This window comes from Protopterus annectens, chromosome 12.part0 (genome assembly GCF_019279795.1).
Source record: "Protopterus annectens isolate FY-2018-M chromosome 12.part0, PAN1.0, whole genome shotgun sequence".
Lineage (NCBI taxonomy): Eukaryota > Metazoa > Chordata > Ceratodontiformes > Protopteridae > Protopterus > Protopterus annectens.
In genome coordinates this window covers 784,458,224-784,471,840 of record NC_056746.1, presented here as the reverse complement: position 1 = coordinate 784,471,840, position 13,617 = coordinate 784,458,224, and the positions used below count along the sequence as shown (strand labels likewise).

The window sequence follows — 13,617 nt, the reverse complement described above, 5'->3', positions numbered from 1 at the left end:
CTCAACTGCACAACTAAAACTACACTTGACACTACTTAGCTCCTCCCCTCACTACTTTATGATGCTTCCATCCTTACTAACTTCCAGGCATCACAAATAGCAAAACTTGAACAATGCTGTAATAAAGTGGCCAATTTTGCAGCAAATACCCCTTTCAAAATACAGTACTGTATAATATTGAAAAGCCTTAACTGATTATAACTACCCCATCAACTTACATTTACACAGCTTCTCACAACTATAAAATTATCCAGCATCCATGTGCTTCTCCAGCTTTAAAAAACATTTTGAACAACTATGTTGCCACTCTGTCATTACAATCCAGTGATAAAAAACTGCTCTCTTGTGTACACACCTATCAAATCTGCTTTGTATGGTCTGTATTTATACCAAATTGCTAAGGCCTGGAATGTTGTATCTGTATCCATCAGGTCAGTAACTTCTCTCCTGTCCTTTAAAACCATTCTGAAAAGCTTTATAGCCAAAATATGTCTCTGTTCTTGCTCAATCCCAAGATGAATTATATCCCTGAAAATGAATAGGTAACTATTCATACCTTATACCTCCTTAGTTCCTCTTCTTCACTCACTTCCTTACTTCAATCATAGGTTTAGAGATCAATACTAGGTTAACTGCCCCTGTGGGCCATTTTAGGCCTAGCAAAGTAACCCATGTGAGAATCAAACCCTGCACCTTGTGTCTGTAAGGCAAATATCTTAACCATTATGCCAACCTCCCTGTCCCCCTTAACTCTCTGACTAAATATGTCATAAGTCTTTTTTCTGTCACTTAATATTGCAATTCCTGTTTGTATTACACTAACTTACCTTTTAATTTTTCAAAACTAGCTAAAATTTCTCTAAATATTAATAATTGCCATACACGTTGTAAATACTGTTAACCGTTTTCGCATTAATTAGCTGTAATTGTTTAAATTGTGATTTCTTTAAATTACTTTATATTGTATTATTTTTGCAGATTGTAAAATTGTTCTTAAAATGTTTTTGTAATACTTTTGAACTTTTATCACTGGGCCGCTGCTGAAAATAGCCACCTACCCAGTCGGACTTTCCTTGTACTCAAATGTGAATGGATACATAGATGGATAAATCCCAGTAGTTGCTCACTGCAGCACACATCTTTACTGAACAAGAAGTGTCAAATGCACATCTGTCATGCGTGTGAATTCTCTTTAACCTTCATTCATTCTCCCTTAAGTATGGCTGCATATTTAAGAACATATTTCTTTGTACAGGTGGAAAGCTAGAAAACAAGGGAATTTAACATGAGCGTGTGTGTGGTGTCTGTGTGTGTGTGTGTGTGTGTGTGTGTGTGTGTGTGTGTGTGTGTGTGTGTGTGTGTGTGTGGAAACAGGAAAAAAATAGTAATCATCTTATTAAGTGGATTGACTTCAGCTGTCCCTGTTGATGTGGTACAAATCTGCTAAGTGGTCACATATCAAAGCTTTCAGGAAGAGTTCCTTTGCCTGTGTCTCTTAGTTCCTTTGGGCCTGTTTGTAGAATCTTACTACAGTTGCTGCCCACCCCTGCCCTCCCCCACCCTCTGTGTGATTGCATCCTTGGGTGGAAGCAACACTCCTCTTATACTTGGCTGTTGCCTGTTCCTGCTTTGCTTAGGGTATACATCTGTTCCAGTATAAATCAGAATGTTTTAACTAGGTTTCAGTTTTCTTCCTGCGAAGTGTCCTGCAGTGTATTTAGCAGCTTTTAAATGCAACGTTTATTCTCTCCTTGTCTTTGCTAGCCTTTGTGACTCATTTCTTCACAGCTTCCATGGCTGTGAGGGAAATAAGAATTTAGCATAATGTGTGCGTGTATCCTGTAGCACTCAGTTTCTCACCACATGCATATATGTATGTTGTACAGTTGTCTTCAGGCATACAATAATGCTCAGATCATTTAAGTTAATATTAGCAAGATTGTGTGGCAACTATAATAAATGGATACATGCATGTTATTTTCTGTTTCAACATGCGCTGTTTGGCATACTGTATTTTTGCAGCATATAACACATGTACACTTTTTTTGTATACTCATGTGCTCGCACTTTGACGTATTTAGGGGACCCTCTATTTGTTGAGTAGTTCCATGTTTTTAAGGTAATTTTGTTGTCCTGTACTTTTCAGTTTCTCAGTCATTAGCATTAAATCCTTTTGGCGCTGCTGTTGACTGGGACACCATTAGGACTAGTTGTTAGTGGATTGTAGCTGATTTTCTAAATGGCACATTAGTTAGCAATGCTATCTAACATCAATTGTTCCCCAGTTCATTTATTGTCTTTTTTGCAGTAGGTGCATGTCTTTTCTGTGTCCGTGCAAGTTTTTGTTGGGTGTTAGTTTCCTCCCATATACCAAAGATATAATATAGATGACTTGTCAATCTTTTCAACTGCCTGGTGTGTGCCTTTGTGCGTCTGCACAGGTACTGCGGCAGTACACTGGTATCCTAGACAGATTAGTTTCTTTGCCTTGCACCCACTGAGTGCTGGCATCAGGATAGCTTCTCCCGAAGTCCTGAATTGGACTAAGAGTGTAGTCATAGAATGAACGACTAGCTGACTAACTTTCCTTGCTAGGGGATTTTGCTAGTGTTCTGCAGACTATTGGCTTCCTTGAGGCGAAAGGGTGGGTAATGACAAGTGGCCTTGACATAGTTCATTGATAACAGGCATAACAAACACATTCATATTGGGGCAAAGAAATAGAGTAATACATCTGTGTAATATCACCCTCTTTAGTTTGTAAACTTCTCAAGAAGACAAACAGAACCAAAAATGAATGTTTGGTTATCCAAATTATTGTCAAGTACATGTTCTCAGAAGGTAGAATAACATTAGTGTACTTTTATGCTAAAGAAGAAACATAGTGAGTGGAGAATACATTTATCTCAGTGTACAGATGTATGCTGAGGCCCTTTGTGGAATAAAATACACAGAAATGGGTAAGTCCCATCTTTCTGTGAACAATTATATTTTAAAAATACTGATGCTCAAATGCTGACATTTTAACATTCCTAACTCATCACGATACTGACAAAAAAGCACATTAAACTAACCACAAAAAGGTCTGTCTCCTTTTGTGATCAGTTTAAATTAAAAATAAAATAAACAAGAAAATCACAAAACACTAACAATACCATCATTTGTGTGAGTAGTGGTGGTTTTATGGAATGGATTTTTCTAAGGTAAGGTGCAGGGTTATGATTAGCACGCATTAGTTAGGTGGGAAGGGAGAGCTTCTCCCTAACCCTGACCTTTCACCTTACGTTAGAAAAAATGCTTTCTGTAACATTGCCCAGTACACAAGGCAGGCTCAGACCCATGCACACACCATCACACATCTTCTCTTACCTAACCCTTGCAATAGCCCTAACCCACAAACACTGACACAAAAACAACTAAAATCTGTTCCCTTACCTAACCCTTACAATAACCCTAACCTGCAAACATTCACACATACATGCCCACCTCTAACTTCAACACACTTATCTGTGTCTGCAAAATCATATGTATGGACATTTATTGACAAAGTGAACTTTCACTTAAACTTGTCAGTAAACTGATGCTGTAGTTCACATTGCCAGCAAAATTGTTGTTGACAAAGTGAACTGCAACCCTAAGAACATAAGCAGAATGGCGACAGTCTTTTGACTGGCTTTTATGGTATGATAATACACCAGAAACTGTGAACTTAAGAGCATAACAACTTACTGATTTCCTTTTTCTCAGGAGAAAAAAGGGAGATGAAAGGCATGATGAAAACTTATCTAGTGTCTTAAGAGGTGGCAAAGATCAGGGAGGAATCCATTTTTCTAAATGGTGTTTTATGAGAAATGGCCTGATGTTGTAGAAACAGAGTATCTGTTTGATCCCCCAAAGATGCATGTTCAGAAACAAGTGGGCTTTCAAGAAGAACTGACTGGAGGGAAGAATGAAGTTTTGGCTGTATAGCCATCTCCAGCATCTCCACTGGAAGCAGAGGCAGGGCTATGACAAGTGCATTGCGTCATCTGGATTTGGCTGTGAAAGTATAGCTTAGGGGGGCATGCTAAGTAAGAGGAAGATGTCATGCCAGGTCCGGATGAATAACATGGTCTCTGAAAGATATGTGAGCAATTTTTGGTCGTTAACTAAGACTGCGGTGGTGGCGCTGTGGTAGCATTGTCGCCTCACAGTAAGACGTTGTCCCGTTCGATTCTCAGCTAGAGCGTCTTCTGTGTGGAGGCATACGTGAATGGGGCGTGCCTTCGTTGAAGGTTGTGCATCAGGGCTGGTAACCCGGTACGTAAAAATCCACTACCAAACATTAGCGGACCGGAGTTCCACTGTGGCGACCCCTAACCGGGAAAAGCTGAAAGACACAAACAAACTGAGAGGGCTGAAGAGAATGACCTTGGGAGGCATGCACCTCAAGGAATGGTCTATGATCGATGGGCTCCTAATAATTACATTGTAGATAAAAGTTAATAGAGAAGCTGTGTGAGAATTCGACTGCACATTTCAAAAATGTTGGGTATGGGATTCAAGATCCAATTGAAGAAATATTATTTGCAGGGTAGATCAAAGATGCGGAAAAGTCTTGTGTCTGATAGATGGTGGTCTCCAGTTGCATTCACATTATTTGATGCACAGTCTCATGAGTCGCTTGTAACCAGAGATAAAGTTATTCTCCATTTGTTCTTATTTATGCCAATATACCATTGCTTTATTATTTTCTGATAAAATATACTTAAAAGTCAAATGACTAAGAGATTACAGAAGAGCTTGTGGTTTCAAAAATGGTGGGACATTTCACAAGTGGAAATTATATATATCTTATTTCTTTTGGGATAAGTCCGAGGAAGGTTGTATTTTGATCAGTTGTAATTTATAAGTGACCAAGGAGGCAGGGTAAGTCATTGAGACCTCCTGCTGTAAATAGCCTTTAGTGCATGCTACATTGTTATTCTTAGTAAGGATGTTTTTTTCCTTTATGAATTACAGGTTTCTGAGTGCATTAGCAGTTTTAGCAGAACGGCCAGAGCTGGTGGAGAGAGTGATGATAACTCGAATTATATGTCCAGAAGGGGCCTACCAAGTGCGACTGTGTAAAGATGGGACATGGACAACAGTTCTTGTGGATGATATGCTGCCTTGTGATGAAGTCGGTTGCTTGCTGTTTTCTCAGGTCAGTGCTGTAGTTAAATGGTGATACTGTGCTTTTGGAACTGGTAAAAAACTTATTCCATCTATTTTTAAGTGAAAGAATTTTGGTTATGTCGGCATGGTTATATTTCTGTGTCTAAAATTGTATCTAATGTATACATTTATAGAACTTCCATTATGTAATAAATGCAACATTGAAAGAGGAAATAAAGGTTATAAGCTTCATTCAGACTGAGAAAAAAGAATTGGCAGCTACTATCAGTGGATTGAATGTTGGGGTTTCCTCTTCCATCGTTTGAGCTTAGCTGCTTCTCTCTCTTTAGCGCTTGTGTTTGGCGGAGTGCATGCTTCTCCTGCCAGTGCATTTACTGATGTCATGTGCCAGACTATAAGAGCTGAGCTGCTATATTTGCTGATAGTTTTTTTTTTCTTTTTTCTTTAAGCAAGAAACATCTTTGTTGACTTATGACATAAGCTCAAGAAAATGTACAAATGGAAATGTTTATGGAAGAATTAAATATGACAAGGTTAGAGATAGATGAGAGTCGGTTACTAACAGGATAGGAGGAGATGAGATAAAAACAGTGATGTATAACCAATCCACAGGAAAGTCCCCAGGAATAGATGTCATTCCTGTGTAAGTTTGGAAATTAGGAGGGAAGAAACTGATAAAGATCTGGAAGTTTTTGTTTAACAGTATTTTAAAAGTTGGAGAAGCACCAACAACTTGGAAGAAAGTGGTGGTTGTAATACCTAAAGATGGTAAAGACTCATCAGTTCCAGCTTCATATAGGTCCATTTCAGTTACAAAACATGATTGTAAAGTGTTTGTCTGTAATGAGTAAAAAAATGGCAAAGTTGAGACTGAAATTGATAGAGATGGATCAGTGCGGTTTTGTGGAGGGGAGGCAAACATTTCACAACACTAGTAGAACAATGATGATCCAGAGGGAAGCAGAATGTAAGAAAATACCATTGTAGTTAGTGGGTATTGATGCAGAGTGCAAAGAAAGCATTCGCTAGAGTAAGCTGCGATTTTATGAGTAGGGCAATGGAAGCATTTGCATTCCCCGATAATATTGTAAGGTTCATTGGGAGGGATATATGAGGGATCGGACTGGAGTCAAAAATTAAAGTGGGTGGGTTCCTCTCTGATAAGTTCTTTTTCAGCAGAGGAACCAAGCAAGGATGTCCTCTTTCCTCTTTATTTGTGTTATATTTAGAACCACTGGCAAAGAAAATAAAGGACTTAGAAGTTCAAAGATGTAATTGGTATGGTAAGAAAAACTGGCTGTATTTACAGATGATTTTATTTTAAACCTTATGAAAACCAGAAAAGGACATTTCAGTGTTGTGAAACATTTTGAGACAGTTTCAAGTATTTCTGGGATACAAAGTTAATGAAGATAAAACAAAGGCAATAGCTGTAAACTATGTACCCCCACATGGATTGGTTCAGCAAGTCGTACCCAACATTTGCTTCCTCAAATTGACCACACGTTTTTTCTGATTGCTGTGGGGGCCAGGAATCCCAAGCTCTTTGACAAAGTTATACAAATACATTCCTCATCCCAGAAGCCTTCTACCCAGAAAGTATAAGCTAGTAAGTGGAAATGTTTCATCATTTGGGTTTTCTTTAAAGGTTTAGATCTTTTTTCAGCTCCTTTAGATGCCATTCTGGACTTTTTGGCTGATTAAATCATTCCTGAGGGGTACTCTTTGATGTCCTTCTATATCACTGATGCAGTGTTGTTCACTTTAGGAATCTCTTGCCAAGGATAGCCCAAAGACCAGCCAGTATACCAAAGCCTTTCTATCTTGTAAGCACCATACATCACACGTATACTCCCCGTACAGGACTTATGGCATAAAGGTAACGTACAAATGCAGTTACCCTTAACTTTGCCACCAGTCCAAACGCCATCATCTCTTGTCTATCTGAATGCCGTCTTGCTGTGCTGAATGCTTATCTGTCAGATAAGTGCCCTGGTGGGGTCTTGTTTCTTTTCTTTTTCTTTTGGTCTTGTCTTTTGGTTACCTCGAGTTCAAGTCATCCAAGATGGGAAAATGACAGTGTGTGAGGCAGATTCCCCATAAGCATAGTCACAAACAGTTTTTTTTTTTAGTCTGGGAGCTTCCCACAGCCGTACGTCCTGTAGTATTTGTAAAGCTCTTGTGCTTGTGCCTAAGACTCTTTGAAGCTGGTTGTCTTCCGTGGCCATCTGTCTTGAGAACAACAGGCTTAAACTGTTTGCCCAGGGTAGCATGGCAAAATCTTCTAATCCTGAGGTACCATTAAATAAGAAGGCCAAGAAATCTCTGCCAGATATCCCTCTTCCCAGATGCCTTTGGCTTTTGCTTATGGTTTTGATGAAGAAGAGTCCATTGGTCATAAGTCTCATTTTGAAGAATTGTCTTTTGGAGACACTATAGCTAGAATGATGGAATAATTTAAGTGGGATTCTTCTTAAGTGTTTGATATCCATAAAAGATATTATGAGCTGCTTCAGGTGGACACTTCTAAACTTTCTGCAAGACCTCCTATGTTGGCTGCATTGTTAGACACCTTTATAGCTGCTTCTAAGTATCCTGATTTTTCAGCCTCCTGCTCCCAAGAACCTGGCAGGTTCTTTAAGGTTCCTGAGACTTGTTAATTCTTAGTGTCCTTCTGGTGATCCTGCTGTGGTGTCAGTCTCCTCTGACAAGCCTTCTAAACTTTTGCCCTCTTCCAAGCTTCTGCCTTCAGATAAGGATAGTAGGGCAATGGAGGGAACTGTTAAAGTTTATACTGCTTCTACTTTGGCCTTTCTGGCCATCAATTACCAGACCCACATGACCAGATATGGTTTGGCCTTGATTTCCCAGGCTTGTTAGGTTATTTCCAACCTCCCTGATTCAGAATCAAAATCTTCTGCTGTATCATTTTGGGTTCTACCTCTCGGGTACCTCATCACTCTGTCAAGTGCAGGTATGATGCTGCTGAAGCCTCTTACAGAGCTGCTGCCTTTGGGTCTGTCAAGAGGCTTTATTCTTCGCTTTGCTTGCCATTATTACTTTAAGACATTAAGGCTAGGTTGCTGGATCCTCCTTTGGGTAATAAAAATCTCTTTGGGACTGCTGCTGCTATGTTAAGTCTCTTCAGGAAGAAGGTAAAGCTTTGCAGGACCTTAAACCTATTTTTGTGTCCCCTGTCCCTAGGTTGCAGAGGAGCTATCCTACTAGATCCACTTTTGTTCACTGGCAGCCTTGTCAGGCCACTAAAGGCAGGAAGGGTGGTAAGAGAGCTGCTCCTGCTAAGTCTTCTCAGCTTCATGTTGCTCTGAAGCCTCCTTTGTCTGACAGGCTTGCTTCTTTTTTAATATCTTGCCACCCCTACCTCTCATTCTGGTTTCCTTGTCCCTTCGGCTCTCCCTCTGCCTTCCAAAGTGGCATCTCACATGGATTCTTAGGTGTTCCATCTATCATCCATCAGGGTTACTTCATGGTATGGAAGTCTCTTCCTCCTTTTTCATGGATTCCCCAACCTGCTCTGGAACAACTTCCTAATTTCTCAGAGGTCCTTGGGTCCCTGGTGGTCCAGGAAACTATTCAGCCTGTCCCTCGTTCACTTGTAGGATAGGAATTCTACTCCAGAAATTTCCTGATCTCTTGATAGAAGGGCAGTTGGTGACCTATTTTGATCTGTCCTTGCTCAACATGTTTTCAAGGTTCCTTCTTTTTGGATGTTTTCTCTTCAAACCCTGTTTCCTCGTATACTACCTCTGGCTTTTCTGGTGTCCTTTGATCTGAAGGATGCTTACTTTCATATTCCTATTCATCCTCTTTTCAGGAAGTTTTTTATGTTTCTTTGTTTCTTCCTTTCATTTTCAATTCCCTGCTTTGCCCTTAGCCTTTCTGCTGCCCAAAGGGTATTCACATCATGCCTAGCTCCTGTGATTGCCTTTTGCAAGCTGTAAAGCATTTGAATTTTGGCTTATCTAGCCACTCTGTTGCTTCATTTGCCATCTTTCATTTACCGGTTGCAGGATTTACGGCTCACTGTTTCTCTCGCCCAAAGTCTGGGATTCGCTATCAACTTTCAGTAGTTTGTCCTGACTCCCTCTCTTGGATCATGTGTATCTGGGCTGCAGGATTCAGACAGTGCCAGTGTTGGCCTCTCTTCCACCTCCAAAAGGTCTGTCCTTGATAACTTTCTTTTACTCTCTTCTTTTTCTGTCTGCCTTTCCAACCATAGAATTTCTTCGACCCCTGGGATTCATGGCCTCTTCTGTTCTACTCCTCTTGCCAGACTGCACATGCAGAAGCTTCAGTGGTACCTCAAGGCAGTTTTTGCTTCAGCATTGCCACCCTCTGGATTTGAGAGTGCCTCTCTGCCTTTGTCTAAAGAAGGAATTCAAGTGATGGATTTATCAACTTTCCCTGAACCCAGGCCTGCCCTTTGAGCCTCCAGTTCCTTCTCAAGAACTGTTCACAGATGCTTTAGACATGGGGCAGAGTGCTTCTTGTGGTCACCTGAAAGTTTGAGGTCTCTGGCCTCCCCCTTCAGAAGTCAGACCATATCAACATCAGAGAGAGCCGTTCAGGTTTTTTACCACATGCTCTCTCCAGGCCCTCTGATGGTTTACACAGGCAACACCACGGTGATATGGTATGTCAGCAAGCACAAAGCTTTAGATTCTCTGCAAGCTGACTTTCCAGGCCTGAGATCTGGCTCTTGGTTATCTTCAGGTGATGTATATTCCTTCGGTGTGCAATCAAGTGGCAGACTCTGATCAGGTCCAAAACACAGGTTCACAAATGGACGCTTCACAGCGACGTGTTTCTGACAAAGCATAATATTCCTCTCTGCTTAAATTGTGAAAAGTATTAGGGAAGTCATTTCTAGTATTATCCAGCATTTCCCTCAGTTCGTTATCACACACATCAATAAAAGTGTCAATAACCGCATTGCTCGGTGGAACAAATATGCTAGGTTTTTTAAAAACTTTCATAGTCTTTTGGGAGCTACTGCCAAAAAAGTCCGACCAAAAAGTTTGAGGTCTTTAATAACATCAGTTAAATCAGCCTTCCTTGCTGGAACAAAGCTTAGCCCTTTATTCAAAAGTCTCACCTGGTTTTCTGTCAATGAGTGAGATGAAATGTTGAAAATTAGACCTTCTTGAATCTTTTCCTGTCCTGGCCCTCTGCACTCAGCGGTGTCCGCTTTACAATTTCATAATTTTATATTTATGCATGTCTATATGCTGGTTTTGTGTATGTCGATACTTAAGTATATTTTAGCATTCATTTGTATATTTTTCACTATTTATATTATGCCTATATACTCTTAGCAAGGCGCATGCATTACCACATGTACTCATTGGTATCAAGTCAGATGTATTTTATATATATTTTTTTATAGATATATTTTATATATCTATAAGCGAGAGGAATATTATGCTTTGTCAGAATTAAAGCAAATGCATTTTATTGAGATAAGACCTGCTGACAAGGGAGGGGGCATTGTCGTGATAGATAAGCAAGTGTATGTAGATCAGATGCTACGACTATTGAACAATGATTTTACCTATCAGACTATTTCTAACAATGTTGTAAAAAGTGTCATTGACAAGGTTTCCTTTCTTATTTTTGATTTGTTAATCACGGGTATGATCAATGAAGAGTTATTTGACTACTTTTCAGTCAGTAATCCTACCATTCCTGAGATTTATGGTCTTCCTAAGATACACAAGAATATTTTAGTGCCACCCATGCGTCCCATAGTCTCAGGCATGGGGTGGGTTACTGAACCGTTATCCATCTATATTGAAAAGAGCCTGCACCCACTTTTAATTAATTGTGAGAGTGTGTTAAGGGACTCTAAAGTTTTCTTGGAAACCCTTAGGTTGAAATGGACAGAGACAAATACAAACCGCTGCAGTTTTCTAGTAACGATGGACATAGAATCATTGTTTACTGTAATCCCCAATGAATGGGGGATTGAGAGTATAAGGGAACTACTCCATAGTGTTGATTTTAATAAGAACAAAAGTGATCTTATTTGTAGCCTGCTAGACATAGTGCTGAATAACAATGTTTTTCTGTTTCAACAACAAAAGTACTTACAGAGGGTTAGCTTGGCTATGGGCATGGCCTGTGCCAATAGCTATGCCAACCTTTCTTTGGTCCAATGGGAATGTACTTGCGTATTAACTAATAGCATGCATGGTAGATATATTGATTGGTATGTCAGATTTGTGGATGATGTTTTTTTGTTGTGGAATGGTCCAGAGGCAGAGCTGAATGCATTTTTACCTACCTCAGTAACACCACTGGATTTCTTAGATTTACGTCTAAGTACTCTAGTACTGAATTTGACTTCTTGGATGTCAAAGTGAGGAGAGATGACCTGAACCACATTAGAACTAGTCTATTTAGGAAGCAGGTCAGGAAGAATACGTTCCTACACAACACAAGTATGCATCCTAACCACACGAAGATAAACATTATTAAAGGCCAAGTATATAATTACAGATAGCACTACATCAGCTTAAACTAGAGTTTCTAGATAGGGATTATGATGCAAAAACTATTGATAGGTGTATCTCAGATGGTTGGAGTAATAGGGCGGGTAGATGTAGACCCTACTTTGACACATGTACTACAGATGAAGTGGATGGACAAGTTATCGACCAAGAAGTGGTCACACATAAATACAGAGGTACAGACAATACACTTAGAATGCCACTAACATTTGCAAGCAGCATAAATGTAGTATGTGATGTTGTTACTAAAAATTGGGGTATTCTTTCCATGACTGACAGCCTACAAGGCATAATTGGGCCTAAGCCGAGCTTCACGTTTAAGAATAATAGAACCCTGAGAAATGAATTATGCTATAGAAGTGCCACAATCAATACCACTAAGTCTGACAGATTGGGTACATATATGTGCAGAGACTCTACAGCCTGTAAGCACATACATAATGGCAGCACATTTACACATCCCTTTAGGAATTTTAGTTACAGTAGTAATTTTTATGCTGATTGCACTACATCAAACGTGGTCTATTTTGCATATTGTATGGCATGTTACAGTTTCTACATAGGCAAGACTAATAGACGCCTAAAGGATAGGATCCTTGAACATTATAGAGACATCAGAAACCTTAAAGAAAGTAGTGCTATTGCCATGCATACTAAGAATACAGGACCAGAACATATCTACAAATTTTTAGTTTTACAGATTTTGTCTGAGAAAAAGAGATGGGGTAATTTATCTAATGATACAGAAGCTGCCGAACAGACATGGATCATACAATTTAATGCAGATAAACCCCCGGGTTTGAATCAAATGGTGTTGCTTAAACCGTTTTTAAAAGCATGACCATTGAGGCATTGAGTTTTTTGTATGGCACGTCCAGCATATATATATATATATTTTTACAATTTCATAATTTTATATTTATGCATGTCTGTATGCTGGTTTTATGTGTACGTCGATACTTATATTTTAGCAATAGGTTCATAGGTTAGTATTAGGCTAACTGCCCTTGCGAGCCATTTTAAGCCTAGCCAATTATCCCTTGTGAGATTCAAACCCTGCACCTTGTGTTTGTAAGGCAAACACCTTAACCATTAGGCCACCCTCCCAACCCTCTATTTTTCACTATTTATATTATGCCTATATACTCTTAGCAAGGCGCATGCATTAGCACATGTACTCATTGGTATCAAGTCAGATGTATTTTATATATATTTTTTTTTATAGATATATTTTATATATTTTTCTATGCATGTTTTAACAGGATTATTAGCTTGGATAAGGAATGTGTGATATATGATATTCTTATTGCATTATTTAGTTTTATATTTTTTATTCTGCATTGGCAACTGTGTTTCTCTTTAACAGTGATTAGGGTAATTGCCTGCATCATCATGTGACTGTTTCAAGTATTTAAGGAAGTGTGGAATTTCAACAATTGTCTGATGAAGGGGTTGATCCCTGAAAGCGCTAACCTGTGTACTGTTTGTACTGTTCTACTTAAATAAATCTCCTAGCTGTGGTACTGTCGGTGTTTCTTTACGTTTGTATTTCCTTATTTTCCACTGACAGTTATGTGCCTAGAGAGGACTTTGTGCATCCACTTAACCTGAAAGTCTTGTTTGTCCAAATGGAAGAGATTTTCTGTCTGGTGCCATGCTCATAACTAGGACCCTTTTTCAGTGAGGTCCCTCTGGTTCTGTCCTACTTTTATGAGTTGCTCCAGTCTGGCTTGGTCTATTCTTCTGTAAATGCCCATTTGTCATCTTTCTGCCTGTCCTCCTTTGACTTCTCGCTTTGGAGTCATACAGTTTCTTAAAGGCGTCCTACATCTTAGGCCCCCAAGAAAGCATTTTCCTCTTCCTTGGGACCTTAGTTTGTTTAGAAAAATTGACACAGGCTCCTTTTGAGCCTGCCAGTTCAACTTCTCTG

At 39.5% G+C, this 13,617-nt stretch overlaps 1 protein-coding gene across 1 annotated transcript in view; it reads left to right on the top strand.

Annotated features, from left to right (window-relative positions):
* Window positions 1-13,617, top strand: part of CAPN15 (calpain 15) — a 1,742,089-nt gene that overhangs the window by 1,135,630 nt on the left and 592,842 nt on the right. Inside the window, exons 4-5 of the mRNA XM_044088958.1 lie at window positions 5,002-5,185; window positions 5,331-5,441. Of these exons, the coding sequence (XP_043944893.1) occupies window positions 5,002-5,185; window positions 5,331-5,441 (295 nt within the window). The remainder of the gene's footprint in view (window positions 1-5,001; window positions 5,186-5,330; window positions 5,442-13,617) is intronic.